General features: G+C 41.5%; 1 protein-coding gene and 1 long non-coding RNA gene across 10 annotated transcripts in view; one reads left to right on the top strand and one right to left on the bottom strand.

Moving 5' to 3' along the window:
• Nucleotides 1-1,573: 1,573 nt before the first annotated feature.
• apbb2b (amyloid beta (A4) precursor protein-binding, family B, member 2b) overlaps nt 1,574-13,073 on the bottom strand; it is a 72,428-nt gene continuing 60,928 nt past the window's right edge. For 5 of the 9 annotated variants that reach the window (XM_019876489.1, XM_019876490.1, XM_019876492.1 and 2 more), the window contains 7 exons: nt 7,877-7,882; nt 6,200-6,314; nt 5,162-5,249; nt 4,982-5,062; nt 4,700-4,815; nt 4,327-4,506; nt 1,574-2,519 (listed from right to left, as the gene is read on the bottom strand). In XM_019876489.1, the coding sequence (XP_019732048.1) occupies nt 2,349-2,519; nt 4,327-4,506; nt 4,700-4,815; nt 4,982-5,062; nt 5,162-5,249; nt 6,200-6,314; nt 7,877-7,882 (757 nt within the window). In that variant the 3' untranslated portion in view covers nt 1,574-2,348. Of the gene's footprint in view, nt 2,520-4,326; nt 4,507-4,699; nt 4,816-4,981; nt 5,063-5,161; nt 5,250-6,199; nt 6,315-7,876; nt 7,883-9,659; nt 10,147-13,073 lie in introns of those variants that run through there. The other 4 variants (XM_019876491.1, XM_019876497.1, XM_019876495.1 and 1 more) reach the window with 3 other exon arrangements.
• LOC109519783 (uncharacterized) lies at nt 2,491-4,319 on the top strand. Its single transcript, XR_002169029.1, has 2 exons — nt 2,491-2,554; nt 4,154-4,319. It is a non-coding gene; the product is annotated as an uncharacterized LOC109519783 (long non-coding RNA).

Genomic DNA, 13,073 nt, shown 5'->3' with positions numbered 1-13,073 from the left:
TTTTCCACAGATTCTCATTCGGGTCGCCGACAAAGGTCGAAAAAGGCGACTTGATAAATGTAATTTGCATGTGGACCTGAGGTCAAAATGCATAGAGAAATACAACAAAAACAAATACCCCAGTTCATGCGGACATGCCATGAGTCACCTCCCCCCACCTAAAAAAGGTGGAATTGTTTTTTTTTTTTGTTTTTGTTTTCCCTTGCACAATGTGAATAAAATGACAGCAACAGGTTGAAAAGCACTTAGCTGGGGTCCAGATGCTGAGCAGCACGTCTGCCAGCATGGCCACATGTGCGGGGTGTGAAAGCAGCAGTCTCTCTTCTGCCCGCGGGGGCTAAACGTCACCCCAGTCTTGTGCGTCCTCCGCCTTATGGCTATAATGTGTCATCATCCGAGTGGTGACAAAATGGCGAGTACATGAGCGGATGCTTTGGGTGAAAGGTCACCGCTTGTTGTTGTTTTTTTTTGTTTGTTTTTTGACCATCCAGGCCAAGCATCTGTCTTTTTCTCACTCCTTCAGTATGTAAAAGCAGCAGTGTATTGATATTGCCTCATGTGTATTATTTGTTTAGGAAAGGAAGTTTCATGCGGGTTCATGTGAGCGAGACATATTTTTTTATTTACTCATGTCCTCGTTATTGAAGTCGTCATTGTGACACTTCCTTTCCTAGCGCATCTTACAGTCTTCTGCATGTAAAGTGTGAGAGCAAAGGGGGGCGGGGGGGGGGTAACTGTAGACACAAGAACATAGACACCACCTTGAATGGGTTGGCATTTTGCCACGTCTTAGCTTCCGCCATATTGGAAGTGGCAGCTCTGCCCACACAGAAATACAAGTAAAATGAAACAACAGCCTACTAATGTTTAAAACATTAATGCCGCTCATTTACACACGGACACTAACATTCAAGAAATAGAATAATAATGATTATGAACTTTTAATCCGATCATTATACATTTTCACTGACAGTTTACGATATACGTTAGCACCGAATCAACTTCTGTATCTGTTTCTGAGTGTTTAAAGCAAACAATATATGCAACATGTTCACTGTGATGGTACATATTGATATATTATTATTGAATATTAAATCGGAGCTTATAATAACCAACATTCTGATATGTGTGATGTGGATTTTCTGAATAGAACGCACCGACATTTACATCGAATTCATTTTGAGTAATCAAGTAACTGATATCAATTTAGCTACGAATAGGACAAACATAAAAGCGTTCCCTTCTAACTGCTTTATCAGCCCTTTACGGTATGTTTGGGAAGCTTGCATAGAATGAAATAAGATAGCCAGGCAATGACAGCAGTATTTTGGGGCAACTTACTTAAACAGGAAATACCTCTCTGTGTGAAAACTCGTTTCACTGGAGGAATTAACAGTATTATGCACATAGAGGGCTTCATAGCATTAGCCACAAAGTCAGAAAAATCTCAAATAGCAAAATGGTGTTATAAATGGCCAAATACGATCAAAATTCATTGGCTATATTCGGAATCATTCGCACAGCAATCACGCTTGCCGATAAAGTTTGGAATAGTTTGGAATCACCGGTAGACGCTGCAAGAGGGCTGCGCGGCAACTTCAACCAAATAGATGAACTCCTCAACTCACAATGATATAGTGCCTTGGCGTCACAATGCCACCAGATGGTGCCAAAGCAATTGCTTTGGCCCGAGCACTAAAACGGTAAATAGTTGTCATACTTTTCACAACAAAGAAGTCGAGCAGTGTTTGAAAAGTATATTTCCATGTACCTCAGGAATGAACCAAACCGTTCACAACAGAAAATCCCTAAAAAGTGTTAAGTGAGTAGGGAATAAGTGAGAGATTCCCAACACAACAATTGCTCATTTTGAAAGCGATGACTCCGGGCTTTGACCGTAAGACTGCATTTTCACCGATCTTGCCGAGTGGCAGGATCCAATTGGGCGGCGACGCACGAGTCAGCGTTCAAGATGGCGTCTATGTCAAATTGATGTCTACGGTAGAGGCGCATTTAAACACTGACAAGGTGGGCGTAATAAACAGGCTTGGCCGAGTGTGCAAGGTCATGCTGCACGTGCAATGACGACGACTAATCGACGGCGCGCTGTCTTTGTTGCCCCGCCCTATGGGGAATACGAGACGCTTCTATGTACACTGTTCACAATTAGCCGTCTCACGTTGAAAACACGCTCACAATGATGCTCATGAACAAAATCTGGAGGGTCTTGGCTGTTACCATGGTTACAGGAGTCTATGGTACTTTCTGCAGCGATGCGGGTAGTTACCATGGCGACTGGGAGCAGGGTACGGCCGGGGAAGTCGGTAGTGCTTGGATGCTTTCTCCGGTCACTGCGGTGATTCTGTGACGGGCCGCTTCTGTTTGAGGGTGTCGATGAGGGAGAGGACGCCCCGCTTGACGCTGGTGGAGACCCGGCGTGACACGGAGTCGCCCGGCGGTGGGGAGCCGCAGGCCTTCTGGGAAAGTGGCCGCGCCACCAAGCACTTCTGGTACCGCAGCTGAGAGAAAGAGGAAGGGGTGTGGTCAACCAAAGGTACATGACAGCAAAGTGCAGCCTTGTACTACCTTGTTTCCTAATTCTTCCCTTTTTTCTGCTTCCTTCGGCCTGCCTTCCTTCCTCAAAAGCCTGCTTTTTATTCATACATCCTTATAGCCTTCCTCGCTTCACTTAAACCTACTTTTCTGCCTTCCTTCCTATTTTTCCTTCTTACTTTACACCTCTTTTTTTCCATGCAGCCAGGTACATGACAGCAAAGTCCAGCCTTGTACTACCTTGTTTCCTAATTCTTCCCTTTTTTCTGCTTCCTTCGGCCTGCCTTCCTTCCTCAAAAGCCTGCTTTTTATTCATACATCCTTATAGCCTTCCTCGCTTCACTTAAATCTACTTTTCTGCCTTCCTTCCTATTTTTCCCTCTTACTTCACGCCTCTTTTTTTCCATGCAGCACTTACATCCCTCCTACCGGTGCTTAAACCTGCTTTTTTTTCTGCCTTCCTTTCTGACCACCTTCCTTCCCTCCCTCCCTCAAATATTCCTTTCCACCTTCCCTCAGAGCCATTTATTTTGTGTCCTTCATTCCTTTCTTGAAACTACTTCTCTGCCTTCCTTCATTCAGTCCCTGCCCAAGACTGTTTAGAATCTACTTTCTTCGTTATTGACATGAATGATTTGCCAGTATTCATGGTACCTCCCCACCCCCCCGTACTAATATGTCAAATGTCTTGGAATAGACCTCAACTATAAATTCATCTGGGATTACGATAGATCCCTTGGTTCCGCTCTGAATGTAAAAAAATTCACCTCAGCCATTTAAGACCATTTCTACTTTGTAACATCATACATGAAACTTGGAGAGAAGAAAATTCTAAAGGTCTTTTCGGTCTTATAATTACCAATCAACAAAGCCGACGTCTGTCACTTATATGTCAAGGTCGGCTGCTTGTATCCATGCCTTGAATCTGAATTAATTCATCACTCCTGACTTGAGTGCACACATAATAGCCTGAATGCAGTTCTTCCATTTACTTTTAATAAATTGAATGTAGTAGAGCCCGACAAGGCAGATAGCTTTTTATCTTCCTAATTTCAGCATAAGGCAGTTTCAAACTGCCTTTATGGCAAATTGCTGCAAGAGAAGCATGACGCTTGTCCCTTTCAGACACAACTCAAAGAAAGTGGGACATTGCCGCGTCTGAAGTCAGCGGTAGCAACGATTTCTTTCATCACCAAGGGGCAGAAAACAGTTAAATTTGCCGGATACTACCTCGGAAGACAGGAAATGTGCAATTTGTCTTCAACCCCCACATTCCGCATCCGTACGCGCACCAAGATGGGGAAAAAAATGTAATAGGCCATCATAGAAGCCAGTGATGAAAACAGCTTTCCTTTGTGTGTGTTTGCAGAATTAAGTAACAGCTACTGTACTACTGGTTGGGGTGGTACCCGGATGCAAGAAGAACTCACAAAATCTCGGGGCAGTTTGTTGCTCACAAATTTCCCACTCAAAACTACGTGAAGCAACAAGACTCTGTTTCACAGTATTCTGAAACGTTTTTCTCTCAGGGGCCATTTTAGTTTTTAATCGAGGGCATATTCATTTCTGAAATGATCCTACTAATTTATTATACTTGCAGTTGTAGGTTAAATGTTTTGTACAATCCTACGATGGAATGCGCACCAGTCAGAAGCTGGTGCATGAGACAGATGGGCGGCGAAAATTTGTTTATTCTTGCCTATGCCATCTAAGGTGGGTGTAGCATGGTGGCAAAGTTTGATGATCATTTCAAGGTTTCCTCGAACGACTCACCATACAAGCAGCCTGAACAGCCTCGGACACACTCCCGGCGTTGGGCTCGCACCAGAACACGTGACAGTCGTAGCGATGGCCGCCAGCGTCCATGATGAAGGCAAACGTACGCACATCGTGTCCCACGCCCATGAACGACAGGAATCGTACGCGGCACTCCACCAGCACTTCCTCTTCATCCTGCGTGGGGAACGAGAGACGTAAGGATTCACATAAAACTGAGTGCGGTTGTCTTAATAAATCGGACCACTGGAGCGGACAAGCTTTGTGTTCTTAAATCCATAATCTTTCTTTTTTTAATGAATAAGTTTGTTTCTTCACTGTGCAACACTGCAATTTTTATGACATTTCAATGTCAGGTTGAGTGACTGACCTCCTCTTTGCTGATGGTGACTGTGGCATCGGCCACATTGAGGGCCACTGGAGTCCAGTCCTCTTTGCTGGAAGCACTGACGAGACTACCTATTGCGCCATTCAATATGTCCATGCCTGCAATGAGCCGGATAACGGTCACATTTTAAGTACATTACCGGTATTGCTATGTCGCAGCTCATCAATTGAACCCCAAAATGAACACAATTGAATTTATTTAAAATAAACGACAACTATTCAACTCATTTCAACTCCACCTATTGCGGGTGGGCGAACCACCTACCTATTGGTCTGGCAACGGGCATCATTCCGAGGTAGAGCACCTGAAACTTTTGAACCAACTCAGTCTTTGGTGTGGGGAATTCTGCCAAAATAATACATCAACGGTGTTTAAATGGTTCGAATGGTAATTACAGTAAATGATTTAGGTACTGAGTGACGATGATATGGACTAAGTACCAACCCTGTAAGGGCAGGTCTCGTCCTGCCTGAATCCTGTCCTGGAGAGAGCCTCCTGCCATCGCTTTGGCATTCTTTCTCTCAGTCATAATCTGAATGTGGGTGAGAGATGGGGTGATGGCGGGAGGGAAGAAAGGGTGAGGAAGGTGGGTCAGAAACATGTTAAAGCAGTAGAGTGTTCAATAAGAATGCAGATGCAGTACTGTTTTTTTTTTAATCTATATTGTATTTTGAATTTTCCATTTCGACGTTTAGCTGATCTTCTCCGGTATCAAGGTGAATCAAAACCTCTGACGTTAATATGGAAAACACATGTTACGTGCAAATGTCTTTTGAATTTGATTATACCATAAGCACAGGAGTGGATTGGAGCTTTTGTGGATACTATTTTTATACACAGTAAATTTATATAGTGCACAACCACAATGACTACAACTAAGTTTTGGTGGTTAAATGGCCATCTTGGCTGGCACTATTTTTATACACAGTAAATTTATATAGTGCACAGTCAACCACAATGACTACAACTACGTTTTGTTGGTTAAATGGCGATCTTGGCTGGTAAATAAATAAATAAATAGAGACCGTGTTAGACATAATAAAGTCAAAACATTTTTTTTTTTTTTTAACATTCATTAGTTTGTGGCTTCCTCGCACATTCCAAAGACTTGCATCTTAGGTTAACTGAAGTCCATAAATAAAAGTGAGACTGTGTATGGTTACGAAAGTCAGCGGGATTAGGCTTTAGCTCACACGTGACCCGAATGAGGAAAAACACTGTAGGAAACGGATTCATTGATTTGTTACATGAAAAAAATCAATTTTATATTCCTGATCCTGTTGGGTCATTTTAAGGAAATGTAATGTTTTGCACCTTTTGTAAGGGCTCTAATGACTAGCATAATATAAAACATGCTAAATAACTATACATTTTGAACAGGATATGCAAGTATTGTGAAAGGTTGACCAATCAAATAAAAATACACATGGTCTTGAACTCTGTGTTGAAATGCATTGTTTGGACATATATGCCGTGTCATACCCGGGAGCAGATCTCATGGAGGCTGGTGGCAATGGCTTTGGCCGGCGTGTCACAGCGGAACACATGGCATTTTAGGATCCTTGTATTTTTATCCCGTGCCACGTATGCAAAATCCCTGTGAGGAACAGAAGAATCCAAAATATCTATTTGTGGACGCATTCAAACAAGAAACATAACTGACCATCACACGTACAGGAGGTAATAATGAAAGATATTATGGAATCCCTTCCACACAGTTTGAACAGCTTCGATTCGTCTGGGAAGACTTATGACATTTTAAATTTGTCGGGATCGTGGATGTCAATCGATCGGACAGAGGGCATGTTCTAGTTTAGCAGCTCTACTACTTTTTCTTAGCCCTCAAGTATCAACATCATGACCACTAAAATACAATTGCATAGTAGGCCAAAGCATTGATCAAAAATTAGGTTTTATTGATAACACTTATTCATTGTATTCAGTATATTACGCATTAAATCCACTCTGCAGTTGGAATATTAACACTCTGCCCTACAAAATAAAAAAACGAAACAATGACTTCATCAAAGTAATGCACATACACTAAGAGTCAAATTCAAAATGTTACCGAAGAAAAACAGTTATAAAGATCAAATGCAAATGTTGAATTGAATATAAAAGTTAAACACAACCCAACTATCCTTAAAAAATGCACTATGAAAAGATACGGTAACATGTAACATGATCTGCACAGTTTGAACATTTCATTCAGAGATTCGGGTGCGCGACGAGAGTGAGCCCGCCGATCACGATTGGTACCGCACTTTGAGAATGACTCTTGTACTTAATCCCAAACGTGTTTGATCGAGTTGTTGTTCTCTACAAAATCCATCTAAGCACGCTGCTTCTGGACTTTACTTTGTGCAAAGGGAACAGGAATAAAAGAGCATTCCTTAAAATGTTCCCGCAAATGTGGTACCATAGAATTGTACAAAAGAAAGACTTTTCCCCCCCCCAAAGTATGAAGGAATTCACTTGTTACAACTATGTGGGACTTGTGGTCGGACTGATGTCACTTCGAGACAGATGAGAGACGAGCTGACCTTTACCGTTATGAAAATGACACACACACACACAAACACACCCACACTCATACACACTATGGCCAAGTAGACAGACCCGAGAGATCGATAGCGCAGCGCAACGTGAGAGTGAGATGAATAGAGTGACAGCAGGTGGCGGTACTGAAAAGAGGGAATTCATAACAGGAAGGAAGGCACAAGGAATTGGATCGCCACTGAGAAGAAACACACAAGCAAAGCATGAAACGTACAAACATGCCGATACATATACGCAGGAACGGTACATTGCAATAACCCTCCTGGGAGCTTTGTGCATTTTTCCACAAAACAAACAAATAAATAAATTCTCAACGCAAAAGGGGAGTCGCGTTGGCCCGTTAAAAAGCATAAAGACTCTGGTTTCTCTGGGATGATCTAATTTCTCCCTCTGTCTGTGTGCATATACTATAAAAACATGTTTGCAGACAGAAAAGGACAGAGGGGGGTCACTCTCATTTCCTAGATGTCTAAAATGTGTTCATTTCATGCACGCTCACTTGGAAGGGGATAGAAAGACGGAGACACAGAGGAAATGAAACAATAAGAAATGACGGAGATGACGTTGAGATGCAAAAGAAGAGGAGAGGAATGTGTTTACCTCTCTCTGGAGCCACGGAAGCCAGGAGGGAAAGCGCAGAGGTTAGTAGAATATAAGAGTTTTTTAATTCCCCATTGTGACGGTAAAATGCTGTCTTGACAATCAAACTGGCATGCCTGATCAACGCAATTATTTCAAAACTGCATTCGCATGCAGTCAAGGAACAGCTAACATCTATCATGGGAATAATCGCATGGGGGGGAAAATTGCCTTCAGACCCTGAAGGCCCAAAACGTACTGTCGGCTCAAACATGAGGACAATTAAATGGCAAAATAACCTGCTGAGATCTGAGTCATGTGACAAAGAAAACGCATCTGAATGGTAATTGCAAATTACAGTCTGAAAAGAGTTGCTGCCGATGACACAGTTTGACTCAGAACGTGCAACTATGTTTCGTCATGCGGCTCCTGAGATCTTCTCACATTTAGTTCAAATGATTTAAACTTTGACACTTTATTTAAACCAACTTTTACAGAGTATACTAGTATTTTACGAGATTTTGAAAGAGACTTTTTATTAAAAATGTGAATTGAAACGGGTCCACATTGTATTCATAAAAGGTGTCAGCCATTGTTCCATCAAAAACACTGAAGATAGATATTTACACCAAATACATAAAGACACTTGTCAAACTCTGCTTGAAACTGCTCTGCTTTTTTGGGGGGTTTGGGGGGCATTTGCGGAGCATGGCCTCTGTTACCATGACAACTCAGGTCAAGCTAAGCCAAGGGCTACTCCGAGATGTTTACCCATCTGCGTCCAGACTACAAATGAATAATGCTTGCGTAAAGCCACCGCTGGCTTATGGAAACGGCACAATTAATAACATTCTCAGCGGCTCTCTCAGAGTCTCGACATATTTTTAGAAACTGTCCAAGAAACAACATATATACTTGGTTGTTTAATTTGACACTTTAGGTCAGTTGGCACTCCAGAGACCCAGCTATTTGTAAGCAAAAAAAGTAAAAAGTACATTTTCCAGAATATGTTCCCTTGAATGCATTTTTACATGTGCTCTAGCCATGTGTGGTGGCACTCCAAAAAACGCAAAACAAAATAATTTCAAAGAAGTTGCGAACAAGCAAACCAATGAATAACAAAAACATAAATACATGCCTGGAAAAAACATCCTCGGACGAGACGACAATCCAAGCAATTAAGTGGCAAAACATGAAAATCCTCCGAAATAAAAATTGTGCGGGGAAAAGCAAAGAGGTGCCACAGGGAACTATTGATGCAGAACAAGTGAGTCATGAGAAGGAAGAAATTATTATCATCGCACATTTGAAAACGCCAGAAAGATAAAAGTTAAGAGTGTGTGTTCGTGTGCACACGTCTGTTGGGGGAAATGGAAGATAAAAGTTAAGAGTGTGTGTTCGTGTGCACACATCTGTTGGAAAATGTTATACCTTAGCCGCTAAGGTATAACATTTTCCACACAAATCGCATCATCTCATGCCAGTGCACCCGAAAATGTTAAGTTTGATGTGGGGGTAATTTCTATTGCGACAAATGAGTTTAATGGCCCATGGGAGGAGTGGCAGCTGATCGGGAGCACAAGCACACATTGTTGTGAATGTCAATACCATATTTACAAAAGAAATCACTTGTGTCTTGTATCTGTCATAGCAACAGACCTCGTTTCATCAAACCATCATGTGAACACATAAGAAGAACAAGAAAACCTACAGGCACAGAAACCTACAGGCACTATGCGGGCTGATCGTTTTGGCCCTTACTACTACGATTACAAAAATACAATAATGTGGACAAATTACTCACGGCGGTTTTGTTCCCCCGTTTTGGGAAGAAATCTTTGAGACGCTCTGCATATGAGTGCACGCTTCCCAACCTGCATGCTGCAGATCCAGTGAGTAGTAAGCAGAGCTCCCCCTGTCCCCCTTCTTCAGCTAAGCCCCTCCCCTATCTTCTCTTCTGAGCCGCCTCTTCCTCCTCCCCTCATGCTGCTGACTGAGATGTTATCAAGCTCTCCAAATAAGAATGCTCCAAAAATAAAGGTACGGGACTTGAGGAGGTCAAGGTCAATTTGTCTCACACGGGGGTTAGCTCTTTTAAATACAGTGTGTGTCTGTGTTTTCTAAATCCGCAACGTTTCCATGACAACATCAAAATTCAAAAGTGTTTTTTTTAACTGCAAAATATAACTTCAGTAGTTTTAAATAGGGGGGAAAAACGTCTGCCAAAATTAGAAAATTAAATGTTATTGAGCAGTCAGGGCATCTGCACTTGATGTTTTTTTTTTTTTTCCATGAGCGAGAGAGCTTCAATTTTTCTAGAAATCGTCAGGAACTGTACGATGAAGAAGGAGATATTTTGGTATTGTTTTTAATCATTTGAAATAAGTTTCAACGATGGCATTCCAAACTGTGTAAAATTGATTCATTGATGAGGAGTTCTGTCAATTTTGTGGAGCTGATGGGTGATTAACCCTGTCTTAAAGGGGACATGAATTATGGAAAACGGACTTTTTAATTGCGTGTACACAAATTGCTGGGTCTGGGTGAAATGTACAATTAAAACAACCACGTCAGCCATTTTTTAGCTGCCCCCCCCCCCTGTTTGTCTGCAAGCGAGCCATTCTGTATTTTATCCAATTTACTTAATTAATTTACATTATACTGCATTGAGTTCTGCATCCCTGACTTGGCAGCCAGGCTGGGCAAAGAGCCGCCATTTTCAAGTGAGTTTTGCTGTCAAGATTACCCAGAAGCACAATTAAGTCCACGGCAAAATATAAGTAGAGCTGCAGTGTTTTGATAACTGGTACATACTGGAGTGTAAGGCTTCTTAAATTCATCGAATAACTTGAATAATTTAACTACAAAAAGGTTGACACAAAATCTCTCCACTGGCACTTTGCAGGGAACATTTTCCCACACGGAATAATGTTAATGCAGTCGCACACTCGCTCTTTTTGTAGAAAAAAAGTTGGCGCGGTGGCAGGGAGCCAGGAACGAAGAGTTAGTAAAACGTTTGTATACATGTCACATTTGACAAAGAAGACAAAAGGCAATATGTACGAGAGGTAAGATCTTAAGCCCGAGCCCGATTCGAAATTCGGGTCGGGCCTAAAATGTCAATCATTGCTTCGGGTTCGGGTCGGGTCTTCTCTCTCGCTGACTTTTTTTAAAAATAAATAAATGTTTAGTGCGCTGAGGCGTTTCGATGCCGTGAATAGTTTTGGCCACGAGAGACCGTGGTTCGCAAAAAACCACAAGTCGCCTCATCACAACACGTACTGTACTAAACTCTTGCAATGACAATTCAAAGAACTCCTTCCTGTCTTTGTCTATTATCCACCTGTCATTGTTCTTTGTCTGTCTGCTTCTCTCTCTTAAAGGGCCGCGCTACATTCTTAAGGACATACTGCTGCTGTGGTTAATCGTCCAATTTTCAACCCGTCAAAATGACGGACGGCCTTAAATTTTCCCCGTCAACTCTTAAAAAAAATCCGTCAATGATGGAAAATTGTCGGTTAATGTACCCTCTGCATAAACAGAAATATAAAAGATGTAAATGTTTATACAGTATTATTTAACTTAGATTTCGTTATAAAAGACAGGTTTTAATTTATCATAAATTACCCCTCCTCCTCACAAATAAAATATGAAATTTCGGGTTTGCTTCGGGCTCGGGCCTGCAAATCAAGTTAATTGGTCGGGCTCGGGCCGGGTCGGGCTGGATTTTTTTGGCCCGATCTTACCTCGACATCAAATCCATGGTATCATTTTAATCACTGTCTGTCATGACATTTATTTTCCACATGATGGCGCAGTAGTACAAATAAAGCCTCATGATGCTTCGGCCCAGGAACGACCCAGTTGGATGGGAAGCCTCATTGCTTCATTTTCCCATCACTAACGGCAACAAACAAATATGACAGTAGCAAAGAGCAACAAACAGCAACAATGACCCGACAATGAGTGGTCGGGCTGGGAGTCCTTTTAAAGCACTAATTACCTAATGACCAACAGGTGTGCAGCTGCAGCCCTACAGTGCCACCTGTTGGTCCCAAACCGAATCATGACAAAAACTTCCTAGAACAAGAACCCTTGGGTGCACCTTTACATTATAAATCATCAAAAGAAAAATACCAAAATGAAACAAATGTCAATCCATTCATCATCCATAGGCCTTTTCATTTTGACCATCTCTTTGTAATGGTCTTCCTCGAGGCAAATACTAAGAATCCGAAAAAGATATTGATAATCGGAGGAAAAAAATCCCTGGTGCCAAATCCAATGAATATAAAAGAACATATCATGGATAATGAAAACACGATGAGCAATAGTTCTCACAAAATCTGATGGACCTCCTGCCAAAAAGGTAACAATACTGAGCAAGACCAAAATATGTGAAAGGATTTTCGACATAAGCCTTCCATGCTGTCTTCAAAATGCAGATGTGTTAGTGTAGTCTTTTTTTTTTTTTTTTTTCAGATGATTCTAAAGACTTGTCCAGGAGAAGTCTCTCCATAGGGAACAATTAAAAGCATTCTATTGTAACACACATAACTGTTACTAATATTCAACACTCAGCACCATATTTACTTATTTTTCCCATTTCACGTTTACATGGAATGATTGCACCAGCACTAAAGTGAGGGGCACCAACATTTTTGACCACATCACATTCAATACTGCAGTTTTACAAGTTTAATCTTATGAAAAAAAAAATTAAGTCTGTATTTTTGACTATATTGGATGGTAAATGATTTTGATAATGATGGGAGGGTGGAGGGGTACAGGAAAATCTGGACTGTGGCCAATCAGAGGAGGGTCCCACCCTTCATTCTCTTTGATTGACTGAAACCATGATGTCTGTCAGTTGAATGAGGCTTTTACAGTTGGGGAGACTTCCATCGGCGGGTTGCTTAAGTTCCAGCACGCCCTGCACCCTTGTGAGGATAAGTGGAACAGAAAATGGATGGATGGATGTATCTCTACTTTGTTTTACATATACTATGATAACTTTTATGTCATGAGCTATTTCTTTCCTTCATACATTTCTCCTTCCATTGTTCTGATTCAAGTGTTCCTTCGGTTCAAGTACAGTAATTTAAAGAATCTGGGAGGTGTAGATATTTTCCGACATTTAATATTTTTAATAATTACTGTTCTTGAACCTTCATATTTACATTCTAAAGGTGCTTTTTCATTGTAGATTTGACTGAAT

This window comes from Hippocampus comes, unplaced genomic scaffold, assembly GCF_001891065.2.
Source record: "Hippocampus comes isolate QL1 unplaced genomic scaffold, H_comes_QL1_v1.1 scaffold51, whole genome shotgun sequence".
In the NCBI taxonomy this organism is placed as follows: domain Eukaryota; kingdom Metazoa; phylum Chordata; class Actinopteri; order Syngnathiformes; family Syngnathidae; genus Hippocampus; species Hippocampus comes.
This window is presented reverse-complemented; position numbering and strand designations above follow the sequence as displayed.